Consider the following 21439-nt stretch of genomic DNA (forward strand, 5'->3'; position numbering starts at 1 on the left):
GAACAATGGTAGAGAAAGAACCATCGAAAGTTTATAAGGCAGTCAGACATTACCTGATATCACTGAGGAAGAGCAATCTCGCCATGGTGCGCACCAGTCCAGCACGGCCGTCACAACACAAACAGCTGTTTGCGGTGCGTTACACAGTGAGTTTGGTGTGTCAGTGTGAAGCAGTACTCTAATTACACTCACTGATTGATGTATACACATGCAAGATGTTTTAAAGCACTTTAGGCCTGCAATTTAGCATTCAATGTGATTTCTGCCCTTAAAACGTTGCTTTGCGTCAAATCCAGATTTTTCCCCGGGACTTTTGGTGTCTATCCCACTCATCCATGCAAAAACTCAGATGTTAGACCCCTTGAAACATCTTTTCCATCACTTTTGTGGCCAACATAAGTGTTTCTAGTTTTCAAAGACCGCCTTCCCATTGAAGTTTATTCTCGGCTCTAAAAGGGCACTATTTCATAGCCAAAAAAATCTTGGCTATAAAAGGGTGCCCTTTTGTAGCCGAATTAAAAGCTCGGTGCCCTTTTCACCACCTTGTAGCCAAGATTTGCAGAAAATAACATTGATGTCTATTAAAGCACCCTTTTTACACAGATGGCTCAGGCTCCCTTTTCAACTGATACCCTCAAACAGGACCCTCCCTCTACCTATCCCTAACCCTTAGACCCCACCCTTCATGATGCCTAAACCTCCCCTGGTGGTTGGTAGTGGGTGTCAGGACACCTTCTGGGAAAAAGACACAGGAAACAAAAACACGGGAGCCCAAGAGTGTAGCATTTTGAGTCAAAGGTATTAATGTAGAAGATAAGAATCTACTCACAAGAGTAGGTTGCAGAGGGGCAACCGACCGCAGGAAGCAGGTGGAGACAATTAACCCGACTCCACTCGGGGAGGTCACTGGGGACCTGGATACATTCGCTCTCCTTAGAAAAAGAAAGGGGGCAGATGTCCACCATGGTGTGAACCATGTATGTTCTGCCTCCACCCCTCACACGGGTGCTGTATGGGGGTTAGGTTAGCACTAAATGGTTAAAAAGAGGCCCCACTAAAGATGGCCGCCAGGTCCAGCCGCGGCTGCACAGTTTTCAAAGCCGCAAGTGCGGCTTCGCAGATGTGAGTCCTCCTCCAGCTCTGACCTCGTTCCCGGCTGTCTCGCATGCTTTATGTGCGCGAGACTGCCGGGAAGGAGGTCGGAGCTGGAGGAGGACTCACGGCTACGCAGCCGTACTTGCGGTTGTGAAAACTGCGCAGCCGCAGCCGGACCTGGCGGTCAACTTTAGTGGGGAAGCTGCGGACGACCCGAGGGATTGGGTTGGGACCCCCTAGAGCCTGGGCATTGCAAAGCAAATGCGGCAGAATGAAAGGGCGGATGTGGATGGCGTCCCCTAAGGGTCATAAAACGGAATACGTATTTAACTTTTTTTACCTTCTTCGCCTCGTAAGTCCTTTAAACATTTTTATAAAACCACCAGGGCGCCTCTTTAAACCTTTTAGTGCTCCCCTGGTGGTGTCTAACCCTAACACCTCCCTGGTGGTGCCTAAACCTAAGACTTCCCTGGTGGTGCCTAACCCTAAGATCCTCCTGGTCAGGGTTGCCAACCCGATTTCTTATTTTTCCTGGTCAAAATGGTCAAAAAATCTGGACACACTGTGAGAAAACGCGGAAAAGCCGCCGCAAGTACTCAGAGTAAGGCGGCTGATTCCGCGTTCAACATGGCAGCTTGCGCGCAGGGATCTGCATTCACTGGCCTGATGGAATGCGGAGAAACCGCCGCATGCCCAGAGAACAGGGCGGCGGATTCCGCGTCCGACACGGCGGTTTGCACGCATAGGCCTACTTCTGTCTGTACTGCTGAACGCGGAGAAAACGCCGCATGCTCAGACAGCAGTGCGGCGGATTCCGCATCCAAAACATCAGAGGCATTACAACACATGTCTGGTGTGGCTGGGACTGATAGTCCACACAGGTTCAGAAGGATGCGTGCGCGCGCGGAGAGGCAGAGCATTTATGACAGCCAGAAGGGGTCAGCTGACCAGGCCGGTCAGCTGACAATTCTTTCAGTTCTTATTGGTCCAGCACTTAGGGGAGGCGCCGGAGAGCGCTTGTGTATATATACTGGGTGCTGGTCATTTCTCTGGTGTCTGGCGTTGCGATCACTACGTGGTAGCACTCAGACCTTGTCAATATCTGTGTTACTTTAGACCAGTTTCCAAGGTGTTGATGACCAAGGAACTCACACCTTAGTCTAGGGAATTCTGTTATCATTGTGTTATTATCTAGACCAGTTTCCAAGGTGTTGATGATCAAGGAACTCACACCTTAGTCTAGGAATTGTTGATTATTTGTTATGACCTTCTGCTCTCCTTACCATTCCTCTGATCTCTGATTTTGTACCTTTGTCATTCTGATCCTCTGTTACTGAACTCGGCTAGTGTTAGGATTCTGCATCTGTCTCCTGTCTCTGTACTTTATCTGTCCGTGTGTTACGACCTGGCCTGTCCGACCTCGAGAACTATCTCTCCTGTTGAGAGATAGTTCACAGATCTGTCAGTGACACTTCACCTCTGGTGTTACTCACACTCTGGTCCTTTCCACTCTCAGCCTGACTCCGCCCCTTGGGGAGCCTCAGGCCATTGGAAGGAATCTGTTCTTTAGGCAGTACCTTTTACTGCCTTGCGCCCCTCTTACGGGTGCTCTCCTCAAAGTATTACTGTTGCACCAAACACTTAAGTTATTTCTCAGGTGTCCAGAGGTTAGAGATATATCTGATTATCGGTGATACTGCAGATCATCTATAATCGGGTATATATCTGTATTCTCGGTGATACTGCAGATCCCCGGTAATCAGATTCTCTCTGTGTTACACCGATCGTTACACACACCAAATTTTGAACGGCCAGGGGGCGGAGTCAGGGGCGGAGTCAGTAGCAGGCTTTTTAGGAAACTTCTTGTGAATTTCGGGAGGAGGTGAAGTAGTTGATTACCGCATAAGATAAGGCTCATGTGTAACAGTCATACTGAACTGATATACTTAATGTTGGCAGATTAGACCAGTAAATTGTATACTGTGAGCAGATTAGACCAGTAAATTGTACACTGTGTGCAGATTAGACCAGTAAATTGTACACTGTGTGCAGATTAGACCAGTAAACTGTACACTGTGGGCAGATTAGACCAGTAAATTGTACACTGTGTGCAGATTAGACCACTAAACTGTACACTGTGGGCAGATTAGACCAGTAAATTGTACACTGTGGGCATATTAGACCAGTAAATTGTACACTGTGGGCAGATTAGACCAGTAAGTTGTACAAGATTTGACCAGTAAATCGTACACTGTGGGCAGATTTGACAAGTAAATCGCACACTGTGGGCATATTAGACTGTGGGCAGTACACGCTACTGGCAAATAGCGTCTGGCGTTAGACGCTATGCGCCAGTAGCACATACGGAAAACCACCCAAAGGTTACGGACACAGCGTGGAGGCTGCTACAGGACAGGTAATGTATAAATGCACACACTGAGAGGCACATTTATACATTGGGGGGCAGCAGCAGTGCGGACACGGCGAGCTCAGGAAATTCCCTGAAGATTTCATGCTGAAATCAGCCGGGACGGGAATCGTCCTGTAGTGTATAGGCAGAATTGACAAGAGACAAATTTATCTCTAATCAGATTCGATTCTGCCCACAATCTTTAGGTCTATGGGCACCTTATATACACTGTGGGCAGAGTAAATCAGTAATAGTACACTGTGGACAATCTCCCAGTGTCACTCGGAGCCACTACTACCAGATTATCCCCCCCCCCTTCCCTCTCCTGCAATGCACTCATTGTCCCCTGACCTCCCTCACAGTTCATAATTCAGAACAGAACTCACCCACAGACAGATGGATGGATGATCTATGGCGGTGGCAGGCCAGCGACTGTTTCCCTCGCTGGGCAGCTGGGCCTGAGGCTGGTACCTGGTGGACTTGCTGGAGGAGGCTGCACCTCTCTCCAGACTTTGGCAGCTGCCTGCTGACTGTCCTCAGTGTCCTGGCTGGCAGCGCCTGGCTCCGGGCGGCGGCCGCTACTGTGCCAGGCTTAAGTCAGTGGGCTCTAGGGTCTGGGCTGCTTGCTGCTGCGACCTCCGCTCCGTCCGTCTGTGTCGTGTGTCACTTAGCTGCCTCTCTCTCTTGTTGGGCAGCAGATGCACCGGCGCTAAAAAGGCAATGTGCAGGATCTGTGATTGGACGGGACTCGGGTCGGGTTGGGGGAGGAGCCTAGGAGGAAGGAGGCTGAGGGAGTGCCAGGGTGGGGGAAATCTGGGATCGGGGAACTAAGCTAGCATGGCGTGCATGCGCAAAAGAGATTAGAAGAATTTATGGGCATTTGGACGGACGAGCAGGCAGGAAATACGGGCGTACTGGACAGCTGTTTTTTCAGAGGTTTTTTACTGACAGTCCGTCTTTTTACGGACGCTTGGCATCCCTGCTCCTGGTGGTGCCTAACTCTAAAGCCTCCCTGCTGGTACCTAACCCTAAAATCCCCTTTCTGATGCCTAACCCTAAAACCCCCTTTCTCAGCTGAAAATAACATTGATGAAAAAAAAATATTTAAAGAAATTATAACTCTCAAAACAAATTTCTAAATGCTATAAAAAGTTAAAAAAATATTTTACTAATTATCAAAATAAACAATTGGTATAAAAAAATGAAACCGATAATTTACAGATGATCAAAACAAAATATATCAGGTGCCCTAAATTCTTCTTTGCTGCCCAATAGCCTATATTTTGCATTACTGCCTATGGGGTGCCCAAATAGTCCATTAGCCCCAGGCAGACGCGTATCTGGAGCCGTGCAGATGGGGCTCCTGCTATAGGCGCCCTTGTGACTCACCTCCCAGGGGGCGCATCAATCAGCAAATCACCCCTCCCTCCCAACCAAACCTGTGGCCGTATAGTACATTCCTAAGAGGGAGAGGACTCTGTCCCGTCCTCCTCCCTCCTGCCAGCTACTGTCCTAGCCCCAGCAACGCTGCTCACAACCCTCTCCTGATTGGTCTCATGCCTGTGCTACTGGGGCTTATGGGGCTGGAAGAGGAGAGGAATATGTGTGTGTGTAGCAGCCAGCCACGAGGTGACACACTACACAGAGCAGAATGGATGGAGTGAGTGGATGAGTGGACACACTGCAGAGGATGGTAGGCAGGGAGAGAGATCATCACGCTGGTCAGTGCTCTTAGGATGATCTCCTGCAGCGGGTTTATAAAAGCAAAGGAACTGTGAATTTTCTCACCAGCATCTGTGTACTGTAAGCCTCAGGAGAGCTGCTATATCAGCATTGTCAGATTTACAGTCTAGTCTACACTGCCCACATTGCTCACAGCAGACTCACTCTACACAGCAGCAGGTCAGAAGATTCACAGGTCCTTTCCTTTTATCAGCCCTGCTGCAGGAGATCATTCTGATAAGAGCATTGACCAGCAATGACTAGATAAGGAAACAGATGCTGGCGTAGGAGGAGGGTACTGAACATTCTAATGCTGAATACACACTTGCGATTTCCTGATCGATCGACTATTTCCAACATGTTCAATCGGGTTTCAATCGATACAGCTGTTGATTTTGTATGTTTAACATGCAAAATCGACTGTTGTATTGATTGAAACCCAATCGAACATGTCGGAAATAATCGATCAATCCCACGGATCGAGTGGGAAATCGCAACGTGTGTACCCAGTATTAGGTCAACTCATAGGGCTTGATTCACAAAGCGGTGCAAAGTGTTTGCACGCCTGTGAAAAGCCCTTTATCACGCCTAAACTCAGTTTAGGCGTGATAAGAAGAAACTCGCGCGATCTCCCGCGCGCAAAGTTTTGCGCGCGTAGCGCACCGCGCTGCGCGCGCAGTGTACCGTGCTTCGCGCGCAGCGTCCATTGAGCCCTATGGGACTTTGCGCGCAGGAGCTTCGCGCGAAGAGCAGCACAAATCGGTGATACCTCAGCTTTGCACGGCTTATCACGCCTAAAGTCTTTTAGGCGTGATAACTGAGTTATCACCGCTTTGTGAATCAGGGCCATTGTCTTCACTCACTGCTCTTCAGTCCAAGTCTCAGGGTGAATACTCACCAGCACAACATAGGAAGATGTATCCAGCGATGTCCCCCAATGACAAGCATTCCCCGATCCACCTTCCTGCGGGCAATGTTACACAAGCAACGTTACAAAGTCAAGCGCTTGTGGTACTTTTGCAGAGTCGTCAGAGATCTTAAAGAGACACTATAACTTGAAAAAATCCCTCTGGGGATACTTACCTCCAGAGGGGGAAGCCTCTGGATCCTAATGAGGATCCCCCCGTCCTCCTGTGTTCCAGCGCTGGCTCTCCTGAAACCACTAACGACAGCCTGTGGCGGTTGTGGCGCAAGCGTAGTAGCGCCTGCAATATGTACCTTTCCCTGCTCCAGTGCAGATGCAGTAGTGGCTTTCTAGATGAAAAAAGCCAAGCCCAAGCAGGGCTAATCTACTGGGCATGCAACGGGGGGGGGCGCAACTTCAGTGTTTGCCATAGGCGCTATTTTACTCAGATACGCCCCTGGCCCCAGGCCCCCAAATTTCCTGATTCCAAAGGGGGAATTTTGCTAGTAAGCAATATTTCAGTTTCAGAAATCAATTTGGCATAGGGAATACTTAATTGCATTCTGTAAAATGACATTGTATGATTGTTAGCAAACACATGATGGAACCCAACCATTCTCAATCAGTTCCACAGATCTCTCCTTTTAATTTTTTACTATTAGTTTCAGGGGAGCATCATCAAACTTAAAAATGTTGTCTACCTCAAGCCACATTTGTAGAGCAGCAAATGCTCCAACAGCCTGATTAGGTGTGGATTGCACAAATGCAGAAACGTTCCCTTTTCTAGCTTAGCAGTTAACAGTTAGGCATGCTTCACACGGATGCTTAACATCATTTTAACCACTTAAGCCCGAAGGGTTGAAATTTTTTTACATCCGAACAACTTTCACCTCCCATTCATTTGCCAATAACTTTATCACTACTCATCACAATTAATTGATCTATATCTTGTTTTTTCCGCCACCAATTAGGCTTTCTGTGGGTGGTATATTTTGCTAAGAGCCACTTTACTGTAAATGCATTTTAACAGGAAGAATAAGAAAAAAATGGAAAAAATTCATTATTTCTCAATTTTCAGCCATTATAGTTTTAAAATAATACATGCCTCCATAATTAAAACTCACGTATTGTATTTGCCCATATGCCCCGGGTATTTCACCGTTAAAATTATGTCCCTATCACAGTGTATGGCGACAATATTTTATTTGGAAATAAAGGTGCATTTTTTCCGTTTTGCGTCCATCACTGTTTAGAAGCCCATAATTTATTAAATCATATTGATATACTCCTTTGACATGCATATTTAAAAAGTTCAGACCCTTAGGTAACTATTTATGTTTTTTTTTTTTTTTTATTATTGTAATTTTTTTTTTTTTTTTTTATTTAAACTTGTATGTGGGTATTTTTTGGTGTGGGAGGTAAACAGGGTTTTTTTTAATATATTTATATGTTTAATTTGAAATTTATTTTTTTTTCAGGTGTAATTTGCTATTTGGCCACAAGATGGCCAGAATCAAAAAGTCCTGGGAGCGATCGATCTCGCTCCCAGGCAGAAGAAAGGAGCCCAGAGCTCAGAAAAGCCGCAGCATCTGAAGAGATGCTGTCGGCTTTTCTCCGGGGGGGTCCGATCAGCGAAAGGGATTTATAATCCCTTTCACTGATCGGTGGGCTAGCGGCCAGCAGCGGGGGCGCGCACGGGGGGGGCCCGCGGGCGCGCGCGCGACCCGCGGGAGTGCGCGCAGCCCAACTGGACGAGAAATCTCGTCCAGTTGGGCTTAAGTGGTTAAAAGTGACGTTTTTAGGGATCGAGCGCCGCTCTATGCAAGCGAATGGGAGCATTTAGTACAAGCTTTTGCAGGACTTCACAAAAGCCTTTCAAGTGGACCCAAACTAAAAATACAAGATTTCAGAAAAAAAACATCTATTTTCTAAATTATAATAATAAATAGCAGCCTTTTTTCAGCTGCATGATGACAAATATAAAATATTTGACATTTATTGGAGAAACCCCTCCCTTCCTTTCATATTGCTGGCAAATAATCCGGCAAACTGGTGGAGTAGATGGTGTCCAGCAAAGGAGGAATTGCTAATGGCTGCCACCTGTATAACCCTAGTTATGCAAAGAGGAGGGTGAAAAGCATGTACTGAAATGCTCATAGGCTTGAAGGCGTGTTTATTTATATTTGTATGTGTCAGAGTGCTGCAACTAAATATTTTGAATTAAAAAAATGATTGGTTTGGGTCAGCTTTAAGTAGATCCCGGCGTCTCGTCTCAAAAGCAACATGCAGCTTCTAGAAGTCTTTGCTGTTGCTGGAGTTGCATTTGAATGCCAGCAAAAGCTACTAAAAGCCAATGAAAACAAACAACAGTCCGTATTAGTGCTTCCTGCAGACACAAATCTCAGCCCTTTCCTGCAAAAGACACCAAAAGCCCAGAAAATGCAGCGGGCCACGGGCAGGAACACATACCTCCATGTGTTCCACACGCCGGAGGCCTGATCTCTAAGTGTCTGACGCTGTTTAAATAGGAAGTAGGGTGAGGCACTTAGAGATCGGACCTCCGCGGTGGATGGTATGTGTTCCTTCCACTGCCCGCTGCCACTGATAATTGCAGGAGGGTAGCACGCTGAGGGGAGAGCCCAAGGTGAGGGAGGAACAGGACTGTCCCCCCTCCCCGCCGATGTAGGTGGCCACGCTCTCTCCTCATGCTGAAACCCCTCCTGCCCCCCCAAAAAGGGGAGGGGCATCCACATTTTTGCAGGGGGGCCAGTGATTTCTAGTTATGCCCCTGGTTCAAATGATTTTTCACTAGAAAGTGGCCACCTTTAGGCTTATTCACCTGTATGAAGAATAAGTACCTAATCTGTGCTATCATTTCAGGACAGATGTGCATCCAGTCAGCCCTGCTCCAGATAACAGAATACAAGATAGCCAGTCATGGATGGAAGAACTGCAGAAGGTATGCGCTTGATGTTTGGTAAATAGCTATATGGTCAATATCAAAGAGTGGAAAGCCAACATGCCTTTTTTTTCAAGACCCAAACTCTGTTGAAGGTATCAGTGGGGGAAATATGTTATGCTTGTAGCCTTAGGGGCCTTTCATACTGGGGCAGTGTGGTCCTCTGCAGCCTAATGAAAGTCTATGGGGTAGTCCACACTTCCCGCATTGCAGTATGCTGCACCGGAAGTGCCCTGTCTAACGTGTGGACATACCTACTTTACCGTGTGGCTCCTGCGGCGACCTGCACCCGGATGTCATGTAAGTCTATGGTGACGCCCTTGTTTTAAAACTACCTGTCACAGTTTTTCGTGTCAGATGGGGATTACCGTATACTAACGCAGTAATTCCCAAAGGCGTGTTTTTGGCGGTGCAGTGCAGTGTGGCCCCTGGTCCAAACAGCACCACTGCTGCCAATATGCAGTGTTAGTCGATGAAGCAGTCATTGGGGTTGTTGACTCGCTGTCTGTGCGGCTTTGAGCTGGGTCCAGTTTTTTGTGTCATGTGTCAGGTGTGATTAATTTAAATGGGCAGCACCTATATGATGAGTACTGTGGCCAGTGGTAAACAATGTGCAAGAGTCTGTGTGAACCAGCCCTAAAGCATACATAGTTTTTTGTTATATACAGCTTACTGACTCCCTCATTCCTATTGCCACCTACAGGGCACCCTGCATTTTATTGTGCTGTCCCATCAATATATGCTTAGCCAAATACAAATAATACACTTTTGACAACCGAGATGAATGCTTATGATTTGCTCAGGTGAAAAACCTAGCATGATATCATTGACAATGTTCTGAGTGATTTGCTGCCTTCTATTGCAACCAACCAACCAACTGCAACCAGAAGTGTACTTTTTTGTAGTTCCTGCTGCAGAGCACCTCCTACTCAGACCCGGATTTCTGGGAAGGTCACAGAGGCCATGGCCTAGGGTGATAAAAATCAGCAGGGCGCAGGACTTGGAGAGAAAAGAGGTCACATGTCAAAGTAAATCACCTCTCCTGCTTTGCTCTGGTCTGCCTGAATTCCAGAGATCCCTGCATCTCTCTTACTTGTGCAAAGTGTGTGTTATGACAGTCAGCATCTGCTGTCACCTGTATGATGAGAGGGGACAAACAATCTGCTGTGAGAAGAAAAATATATGGGCTCAAGTAGCAGAACTCTTGAGTTCCGATTAGTTTTTCTAATGCAGCACACATTCACGGGCAGGAATTAGCAGCTCTCTCCCTCCCTGACTGATGTTAGTTTATTACTAGTAGGTCAGTGCTGTTAAAGACCTCAGATCTGTTAAAATGTATGGCTTTTTTTTCCTCCTAGAGAATGACAGCAACATTCTTTGTGCTACAGTTTAACTCTTTCCTGGCTTTTTTTTTTTTTTACCAGCAAAGTACTGTGTTGACCATCAGTGAAAGCAGGATGTTTTGAAACTGTGTTACATTTATTTATATTTACAAAACAATCAATGCATCTCCTGCTGACTGTATATATAGCTGTGTGCCTAATCTTGTATACAGTAACAAAGTCTGAAGACGGCTCATTAACCAAAGGCTCACTGTTTTTCTTTTGGTTAGCCAATAAAAAGTGTTATTCTGTTACAAAACTTCCTGCTGACTGATTTTAAGATCTGTCCTAAAGGAATACTTAAGTCACCTAAAAAAATGACTTTTACTCACCCGGGGCTCCCCTCAGCCTCCTGCAGCTGAACGGTGCCCTCGCCGTGTCCCTCCGATGCGCCTGGACTCGCCCGCGGCCACTTCCGGCTGGGAACACGGCTGATTATCCGCGTCCCCGGCCGCAATAGCGCCCTCTATAATGCTATTGCGGCCGAGGACGCGGATAATCAGCCGCATTCCCAGCCTGTCGGCCGGTGACGGCCAAACCGGAAGTGCCCGCCGGCGAGTCCAGGCGCATCGAAGGGACACGGCGAGGGCACCGTTCATCTGCAGGGGGCTGAGGGGAGCCCCGGGTGAGTAAAAGTCATTTTTTTTAGGTGACTTAAGTATTCCTTTAAGTGCTAAATTGTCACTGTGTAAAGTACACCTGAGCTTATGCTGGGTACACACAATGCAATTTTCTGACAGCTTTACTGTCAGATTGACTATTTCCAACATGTCCGATCTGCTTTCCAATCAATTTTCTAAATGATTTTTCATAGAAGTGAACAGCAAATTGATCGAAAAATTGAAATTAGATCAGACATGATGGAAATAACCGATCTGACAGTAAATCTGTCAGAAAATTGCATCATGTGTACCTAGCATTACACTACATCTATGCCAGTGTGTGTAGTGTCGGATCCTTCTACTTACCTGTTCTCTGGTTTGGATGGGCTTCTCTGCATTGTGCTACACTGTCCCCTATTTGTGGCTCTGACGGCAGCAAGTCGCACAGAGGACAAAGAAGCAGCGCTTTCCACTGGGGCTCCTTGTGATTTTGCACTCCTGTATGCATGTGCACAGGAGCCGAGGGAGTGTTATGGGTATGTGTACTTGACAAGTGCTGCTGAGTGTTCATACATGAGCATCATTTCTGAAGTATGCAAGCCCAGAACACTATCGCCTGCTGTGTATGCAGACAGGAGAGCAAAATTACATGGTGTGGACAGAGCGTGCACTGTTTCTTTGTTGAACGGGGTCCGTTCAAACTAGTCAGAGTTAAACAGAATGGGGGGGCGGTTGGTGACAGCCGGCCTAGGGCGCTGGAAAGTACAAATCCGGCCCTGCTCCTACTTCCCCTTCACTCTCCACAGAACAGATTGTTTGGCAATAGCTAAGCACTAGTCTGTGTCTGTATAGAAGTTGTTCCTAAAACAGTCACCTACTGTAATAACTAATGGTTGTTTCATGTGAAAATAATTAAGCCTCTTTACAAGGCTGTACTACAGCGCGGTGCACCAAAAACCGGCCTGTCTGCCTGCCAAGACTGCAACTATACAGACTGACCCGTCCACTTGTGCCTGTTACTTGCTCTGTACTGTGTTCATGCTTTCCAGTTTTATTGAAGCCTCCATTGCCTATATTTACTGTCGTATGGTTATTCCACAGTTAATGCAGGCAAAGCCCGGAAAGCACACACAGAGCAGGGACTAGGTCCTCCAGCACCCAAGGCTGAGACACCAAAGTGCGCCCCTCCACCCCTCCCACCCCAGCTGTCACTCACTGATTGCTGTTAAACTAAGAGCGCCACAGGGCCCACAACCTCCCCAACCCCTTAATATCTAGTTATCTGGCTTGCAGTCACTGCTATGTATCCCCTTTTCTTATTTCTTTCTGCTTCATACACAATTAGGAATGACAGCTGAATGAATTGTGCGCCCCCTCCTACACTGCCCCCTGAGGCTGGAGCCTCTCCAGCCTATGCCTCGGCCCGGCCCTGAGCACACACACACACAACACAAGTAACAAGTAACAGGCACACAGGGACAAGGGCAACTGGCATCTGAATACTCACACTCATGGCAGACAGACAAGATGGTTTTTAAAAGCACCACCCTGTACAAGGCATGTTATACAGTAGAACTGTGCATTATTCACTGGTCCTATATTGTCAATGTAGCTTGTTTGTAAAATGAATTTATACTGTGCCATGGAAGATGTTGACACTTTAAGTTAATAATAATAATGTCTACTCTTCTCTGGCCAAACAAAGGAGAAGTAAAAAAAAGTTTCTACTGCCACAATTTTCCTTCTCTCTCCCTCTATACTTTAGAGTCTTCATGCAAGGCAGTGGTCTGGCACATATTAGCACAACACACAGGAACCTACAGAGGGATAAAATTACAGGACACACACACTATGCCGCCACCTTAAAGGACTTATGAGCTGAAAATGAAAAAAAAAGTTCAGTACCTGCTTCAATTTTGAATCCACGGAGGACGCCCTCCGCACCCTCCGTTTACTTCCCCGCTTTTCCGCTGTTTAATTCCCCCCCCCCCCCGGGCTGGCTCCTGACCCCACAGTCATGCCTCAAGTAAAATGGCCACCGGAGCTTGCCGCGGCTGCGCAGTCCGCATAGATGCGAGTGCGGCTGCGCAGCTCTAGGGCTCCTCCCGCTGCATCCTCTCTACAGGCTGTCTTCTGTGCGTGGATCGGGGGGAGGCCCTAGAGCTGCGCAGCCGCACTCGAGTTTATGCGGACTGCGCAGCCGGGGCAAGCTCGGGTGGCCATTTTACTTGAGGCATGAGAGCTCGACCCGGGCTGTGGGGTGGGGAGCAGACCCAGGGGGCGATTAAACAGCGGGGACCTGGCGGAAGTAAACGGAGGGCACCGATGGCGTCCTCCGTGGATTCAAATTTGAAGCAGGTACTGAACTTTATTTTTTCACCTCATAAGTCCTTTAAAGCAAGCCTGAAGTGAAAATAAATTTATGATAAATAACTGCATTTGTTCAGCTAATCCTAAATAGTACTTTCCTGGAGTCCCTGTATTTTCATTTTCTTTTTAAAGAGACTCTGTAACAAATTGTTTATCTTTATTTCTTCTATGCTATAAGTTCCTATGCCTTTTCTAATGTGGTCTGGCTTACTGCAGCTTTTCCTAATTGCACAGTAGCTGTGTTATCTCTGTTATATGATCTAATCTTCTCTCTATAGTCGGCACAGTCAGGCTGAGGCAGTCAGACTGGAATGTGCAGGGCTGCTTGTGATTAGCTAGAAGCTGTACACACCCCCTGCAGGCTCTGTGTGACTAACACACTCTGCTTAGCTGAGCCTATTAGAAGCTGGTTAGTTTGTTTGTAAACACTGCCTAAAACTGGCAATTACAAGCCAGGTTTGCAGCAGAGAATGGCAGAAACAGCACAGAGGGGACCAGGAGCACATAATGAATAGAATGGTATGCTTTTTATTGTAAGAATTTCAGAGTACAGATTCTCTTTAAGTCTTTAACAGCTAGGTTTGAAGTTTTAAGAAGCAGCTAAGTTGGTGTGATGTTAAATGTGGTTCTTAGGGTTAGGCACCACCAGGGGGGTGGTTGGGGTTAGGCACCACCAGAGGGGGTCTAGGGGTTAGGAATAGGTACAGAGAGGGTTCTGTGTTAGAGTAGGGTTAGGTCACTGTCAAGGTTAGGGTTATGCACCACCAGGTGAGATTCAGGGTTAGGCACCACCAGGGGAGATTTAGGGCTAGGCACCACCAGGGGGGTGTTAGGGTTAGGCACCACCAGGGGGGTCTTAGGGTTAGGCACCACCAGGGGTCTTAGGGTTAGGCACCACCAGGGGGGTGGTTATGGTTAGGCACCACCAGGGGAGTGGTTGGGGTTAGGCACCACCAGGGGGGGTCTAGGGGTTAGGGATAGGTACAGAGAGGGTTCTGTGTGAGAGTAGGGCTAGGTATACCTTTTATATCAACGCTTTTTACAACGATAAATAACGATACAATGCTAACGCTAATTTTCAATAAAATAAACAGAGCTAAATAACGATAAGGCCTTAATGTTAAATAGCGATAAGCGACAAATGGATTAGCGGCAACACCGTGCGCCATTTTTCGCAGGCGCCATTTTCAGATGGATCCGCCTCCATATCCCTTTCATTACAGTTGTCCTCTAAAGCATTGTCATTTATGTGCTGAATTTTTACTCTGCATCGTATGTTATTATAATTCTATATGATGGAAACAGAGGAAATGCGTTGACTGGTGCTGTGAGCTATGTTTGTACTTTTTTAGACAGTCAGTGGGAAAAGGCAAGAAAACCTTATATTGACCATGCAGCTGAACGACAAAGAAGAATCTCTGCTCGAACTTTACAAAGAAAAGAACTCCTTAAGTCAGGTGAGAATAGCATAAGCATAACGTGATATAATAAATGTGGAAATACATCTAGTTTTCTAGTCATAAAGGGCACATATTTGACCGCTAAATTTTTCTAAAATGCAAATCAAGCTTGAAGGAAATCTTAATGAAACTCTGTAACTACTAAACTACACCCCTGGGGGGTGCTCACCTCGGTAGGGGGGAAGCCTCCGGATCCGATCGAGGCTTCCCCTGTCCTCCTGTGTCCCACTGCTGTTTCGCTGTGCCCCTCCGGACAGCGGGCATGTAAACATTTACTTCCCCGGCTCCAGCGCAGGTGCGGTGTCCGCTCTCCGCACGGAGATAGGCGGAAATACCCGATCGCTGTCAGCCCGCTCTACTGCGCAGGTGCAAGTCTCCTGCACTTGTGTAGTACAACGGACCCGACAGAGATCGGGTATTTCCGCCTATCTACGTACGGTTTCCCATAGCAGCGCCCCCGCTGGAGCCAGAAAAAGTAAATAAATTAGCTCTTGTCAGCATTGTCTAGGGAGGATTCCGGGACACTTCGGGGAGCCAGCACTGGACTGCCTGCAGCTACAGGGGAGTGTGAAGCCTCATTTGGAACCTGAGGCTTCCCCCTCCCAAGGTGAGTACCCCCCAGGGAAACTTTTTTTTGTTACAGAGTCTCCTTTAAGTTTGGAAAGAAAAGTTGACGCGAAGCTGCAGCAAGAGACATATCGGCTGACGGGCTGGAGGAAGCCCTGGGTAAGTATATCCCGATTTCTATTTTCCCTTGCACTTGTCCTTTAAGGAGGATAGTGCAACAAGAGGAAAAATATTTTCAAAAAGACCTTATAGTTTTTGGGAAAATTGAAGTTAAAGTGAACCTGAGACGAGAAGCGTCTCAGGTTCCATACTTACCTGCGGCTTCCTTAAGCCCCGTTAAGGCTGCTTGTCCCTCCCATCTCCCTGGGCGGCGCCTGTCACCCGCAATTGTCCCCGAAAGACTGTCCGAGTTGCTCTTCATCACTTCTCAGGTACACTTTAAAGTTAGAGAAAAAAGGAGCAAAGTTACTGTGGTAAAATGACAGATAATGCATTAACATGTCTATAAATGTATTATATATATATATATATATATATATATATATATATATATTTATACAGTGGCTTGCAAAAGTATTCAGCCCCCTTGAAGTTTTCCACATTTTGCCGCATTACTGCCACAAACATGAATCAATTTTATTGGAATTCCACCTGAAAGACCAATACAAAGTGGTGTACACGTGAGAAGTGGAACGAAAATCATATATGATTCCAAACATTTTTTAAAAATCATTAACTGCAAAGATGTGTGTGCGTAATTATTCAGCCCCCATTGGTCTGAGTGCAGTCAGTTACTTATAGACATTGCCTGATGAGTGCTAATGACTAAATTGAGTGCACCTGTGTGTAATCTAATGTCAGTACAAATACAGCTGCTCTGTGATGACCTCAGAGGTTGTCTAAGAGAATATTGGGAGCAACGACACCATGAAGTCCAAAGAACACACCAGCCAGGTCAGGGATAAAGTTATTGAGAAATTTAAAGCAGGCTTAGGCTACAAAAAGATTTCCAAAGCCTTGAACATCTCACGGAGAACTGTTCAAGCGATCACTCAGAAATGGAAGGAGTATGGCACAACTGTAAACCTACCAAGACAGGGCCGCCCACCTAAACTCACAGGACGAACAAGGAGAGCGCTGATCAGAAATGCAGTCAAAAGGCCCATGGTGACCCTGGATGAACTGCAGAGATCTACAGCTCAGGTGGGGGAATCTGTCCATAGGACAACTATTAGTCGTGCACTGCACAAAATTGGCCTTTATGGAACAGTGGCAAGAAGATAGCCATTTTTAACAGAAAAGCATAAGAAGTCCCGTTTGCAATTTGCCACAAGCCATGTGAGGGACACAGCAAACATGTGGAAGAAGGTACTCTGGTCAGATGAGACCAAAACGAAACTTTTTGGCCAAAATGCAAAATGCTATGTGTTGTGGAAAACTAACACTGCACATCACTCTGAACACACCATCCCCACTGTCAAATATGGTGGTGGCAGCATCATGCTCTGGGGGTGCTTCTCTTCAGCAGGGACAGGGAAGCTGGTCAGAGTTGATGGGAAGATGGATGGAGCCAAATACAGGGCAATCTTGGAAGAAAACCTTTTGGAGTCTGCAAAAGACTTGAGACTGGGGCAGAGGTTCACCTTCCAGCAGGACAACGACCCTAAACATAAAGCCATGGCAACAATAGAATGGTTTAAAACAAAACATATCCATGTGTTAGAATGGCCCAGTCAAAGTCCAGATCTAAATCCAATCGAAAATCTGTGGCAAGATCTGAAAACTGCTGTTCCCAAACGCTGTCCATCTAATCTGACTGAGCTGGAGCTGTTTTGCAAAGAAGAATGGGCAAGGATTTCAGTCTCTAGATGTGCAAAGCTGGTAGAGACATACCCTGAAAGACTGGCAGCTGTATTTGCAGCAAAAGGTGGTTCTACAAAGTATTGACTCAGGGGGCTGAATAATTACGCACATCCAACTTTGCAGTTATTTATTAGCAGGGCCGGCCCGCCCATGAGGCAGGGTGAAACGTTTGCCTCAGGCAGCACTTCTGGGGGGGCGGCACCCGTCCGTCCGTGGGTGTGGAGGGCCGCGGTCAGGAAGGGGGTATTGGGCCTAGCGGCGGGGAGGGGGGTCGGACCTCCCCCTCCCTCGCCTGGGTCCCCCGTCCTCCGCTCCCCTCCAGCTTGTTACGTCGCTGGCTGCAGCTATAAGAGGCAACGGGCGGGGATTGCTCACCTCTTCCTCGTTCCAGCGTGCGCTCCACTGACGTCATTTCGTGCGGCGTAGCAGGAAGTGACATCAGTGGAGTGCATGCTGGAACGAGGAAGAGGCGAGTGATCCCCGCCTGTTGCCTCTTATAGCTGCAGCCAGCGACGTGGAGTCCGTTTGGGTAAATATTCATGGTGGAAATAAAAGTTGCCAATTGCTTATTGGGGTATGCTACAGGCCACCTCTTATTAATGAAACTGCAGAACTGCGATTACTACAGCAGATTGAAAAAGCTGCAGGTAAAAATGAGGTCATAATTATGGGCGACTTCAACTTTCCAGACATTGACTGGAGTATTGAGGCTACCCATTCTGGTAAAAGCAGCAGATTTCTGGCAGCACTACAGGAAAATTACTTGACTCAAATGGTAACTGAACCAACTAGGGGGAATGCGTTACTGGATCTGATCATTTCTAATAGACCAGATAATGTATCAAATGTGCAGGTTCAAGAACATTTGGGAAATAGTGATCACAACATGATAACGTTTGATCTGGTGACTGATAGGCCACGGGGCAGCGGGACCACTAAAACTATGAATTTTAGAAAAGCAAAGTTCACTCAAATTAGGCAGGCACTAAGTTTGGTGAACTGGGATAATGTACTACAAGGGGAAGACACTGAAGGGAAATGGCAAGCTTTTAAACTTATACTCAATCAATACTGTAGTATGTATATCCCATATGGAAACAAAATGTCTAGGAATAAAAAAAGGCCTCTATGGATGAATAGAAAGGTTAAAGATAAAATGAAGAGGAAAAGAATGCCTATAAGGTCTTAAAACAGGAGGGGACCGAGGCTGCACTAAGCAATTATAAGGAGTGCAATAAAAATTGTAAAAAAGAAATTAGGCAGGCAAAGATTGAAGCTGAAAAACAAATCGCTAAGGATATCAAATCTAACCCAAAAAAGTTTTACAAGTACATTAACTCTAAAAAAAGAAAGGTTGACTGTATAGGACTCCTAAAGGATGAGGATGGGAACTCAATGGTGGATGACCAAGGTAAGGCAGAGTTATTAAATGCTTTCTTTGCTTCTGTCTTCACAAAAGAAACAGCACTGTTGCAAACTACAGAGGCGGAAGAGTCTCAATCTTCTAACTGTAATATTAAATACTTAACGCAGGAAGAAGTGAAGGCAAGACTAAATAAATTAAAAATAGACAAGGCACCTGGCCCGAATGGCATGCATCCTCGGGTCCTAAGGGAATTAAGTTCAGTTATAGATAAACCCCTTTATCTTATCTTTTGTGACTCTCTTGCAACTGGCAGAGTCCCAGTGGATTGGCGTACAGCCCACGTTTTCCCATTATTTAAGAAGGGCAAAAAATCTGATCCAGGAAATTATAGACCTGTAAGTTTAACATCAGTTGTATGCAAACTATTTGAGGGGTTACTAAGAGATACTATACATGACTTCATAGTAGAAAATAATCTTATTTCTCAGCATCAACATGGGTTTACTAAAGACAGGTCCTGTTTGACTAACATGCTCAGCTTTTATGAGGTAGTGAATGCTAATATGGATATTGGGAATGCTGTAGATGTGATATACTTGGACTTTGCAAAGGCCTTCGACACTGTTCCCCACAAAAGTCTGGTGCAAAAGTTGAGGATGCAAGGACTGGGGAAGAGTCTGTGTTCATGGATAGGGAACTGGCTAATGGACAGAAAACAAAGAGTTGTGGTCAATGGATCGTACTCAAAATGGGAGACTGTTAGCAGTGGGGTCCCACAGGGGTCTGTTCTGGGTCCAGTGCTCTTCAATTTATTTATTAATGACCTAGTAGATGCAGTAGTGAGCAATGTTGCTATTTTTGCAGATGATACAAAATTGTGCAGAATCATCAACTCTCAGGAAGATAGTGTCATATTGCAACAGGATCTGGATAGGATGGCTATATGGGCACATACATGGCAGATGAAATTCAATGTTGACAAATGTAAGGTCATGCATTTTGGACGTACTAATGGTCTAGCACCATACAAAATAAATGGGATACAGTTGGGGACATCAAACTTGGAGAAGGACTTAGGAGTACTCATTGACAACAAGTTAAATAATCGTACTCAATGCCAAGCAGCTGCAGCTAAAGCTAACAAAATTTTGGGATGCATTAAAAGGGAAATAAAAACTCGAGATGCTAGCATAATATTGCCCTTGTTTAACTCTCTAGTAAGGCCACATCTGGAATATGGAATTCAGTTCTGGGCACTACATTACAAAAAAGATATTGCAGTTTTAGAGCAGGTGCAGAGACGAGCAACAAAATTGATGCGTGGGATGGAAGGTCTCACTTATCGAGAAAGGTTAGATAAACTGGGTTTATTTAGTCTAGAGAAAAGACGCCTTAGAGGGGATCTAATTAACATGTATAAATACATCAGAGGGCAATATAATACCTTGGCGGATGAGCTTTTTGTCCCTAGGCCTTCTCAAAGGACTAGAGCACATGATCTGCGCATGGAGGAAAAACGTTTTAGCCATTTATTTAGAAAAGGGTTCTTTACAGTTAGAGTGATTAAGATGTGGAATGCATTGCCACAGGAAGTCGTTATGGCAAACTCTATATCTGCATTTAAAGGGGGCTTAGATGCTTTCCTTGCGTTGAAAGACATCCATGGCTACAATTGCTAGGTAATGCCTAATGATGTTGATCCAGGGATTTTATCTGATTGCCATCTGGAGTCGGGAAGGAATTTTTCCCTTTAGGGGCTAATTGGACCATGCCTTGTAAGGGTTTTTTCGCCTTCCTCTGGATCAACAGGGATATGTGAGGGAGCAGGCTGGTGTTGTACTTTATACTGGTTGAACTCGATGGACGTATGTCTTTTTTCAACCAAAATAACTATGTAACTATGTAACAAGCTGGAGGGGAGCGGAGGACGGGGAATTTCTTTAAAGTTTGCCTCAGGCGGCAAATGGTCTAGGGCCGGGCCTGTTTATTTGTAAAAAATGTTTTGAATCATGTATGATTTTCATTCCACTTCTCATGTGTATGTTACGGCCAGAACCTGTAGTGTGGCCACTTCGCGTTCTGGCCAGCCACTTTGGGTTCTGGCCGGCCAATGTGCGAAGTGGCCGCAGCGCAGCGGCCAATGTTAGAAATGTTAAGTTTTACGCCGTCTCGCTGCGGCCAAATTTATGACAACCTTGCTTAATTTAATTAAATATAGCCGGCGGCTTCATCTGTTACATTGCCGCCGGCTATATTTAATTAAATTAAGCAAGGTTGTCATAAATTTGGCCGCAGCGAGACGGCGTAAAACTTAACATTTCTAACATTGGCCTTGCTTAATTTAATTAAATATAGCCGGCGGCAATGTAACAGATGAAGCCGCCGGCTGTCGCACTGCCTCTCTCCTCCCCCCGCCTCTCTCCTCTCCCCGCCTCCCATACAATAAGTAGCAGCCGGCGGGGACATGCAGCCGGAGAGTTGTTCGTCGCGGCAGGGGCAGCAGAGCGGGGAGGCTGCAGACATTGCTTCTGCCAGCACCTGCTCTGCAGGAACGGCAGGATTCCCCTGTCGCGACGAACGACTCTCGGGGACACGCGTGTCCCCGCCGGCTGCTACTTATTGTATGGGAGGTGGGGAGAGGAGAGAGGCGGGGGAGGAGAGAGGCAGTGCGAAAACCGGCGGCTTCATATATTACATTGCCGCCGGCTATATTTAATTAAATTAAGCAAGGTTGTCATA

The 21439-nt window shown here is 46.4% G+C and overlaps 1 protein-coding gene across 4 annotated transcripts in view; it reads left to right on the forward strand.

The window, feature by feature from the left end:
- The window catches only part of LOC137538150 (PRKC apoptosis WT1 regulator protein-like), an 83487-nt gene that overhangs the window by 37786 nt on the left and 24262 nt on the right, over nt 1-21439 (forward strand). For all 4 annotated transcript variants that reach the window (XM_068260174.1, XM_068260173.1, XM_068260175.1 and 1 more), the window contains 2 exons: nt 9012-9090; nt 14797-14901. In XM_068260174.1, the coding sequence (XP_068116275.1) occupies nt 9012-9090; nt 14797-14901 (184 nt within the window). The remainder of the gene's footprint in view (nt 1-9011; nt 9091-14796; nt 14902-21439) is intronic.

This window comes from Hyperolius riggenbachi, chromosome 11 (genome assembly GCF_040937935.1).
Source record: "Hyperolius riggenbachi isolate aHypRig1 chromosome 11, aHypRig1.pri, whole genome shotgun sequence".
Lineage (NCBI taxonomy): Eukaryota > Metazoa > Chordata > Amphibia > Anura > Hyperoliidae > Hyperolius > Hyperolius riggenbachi.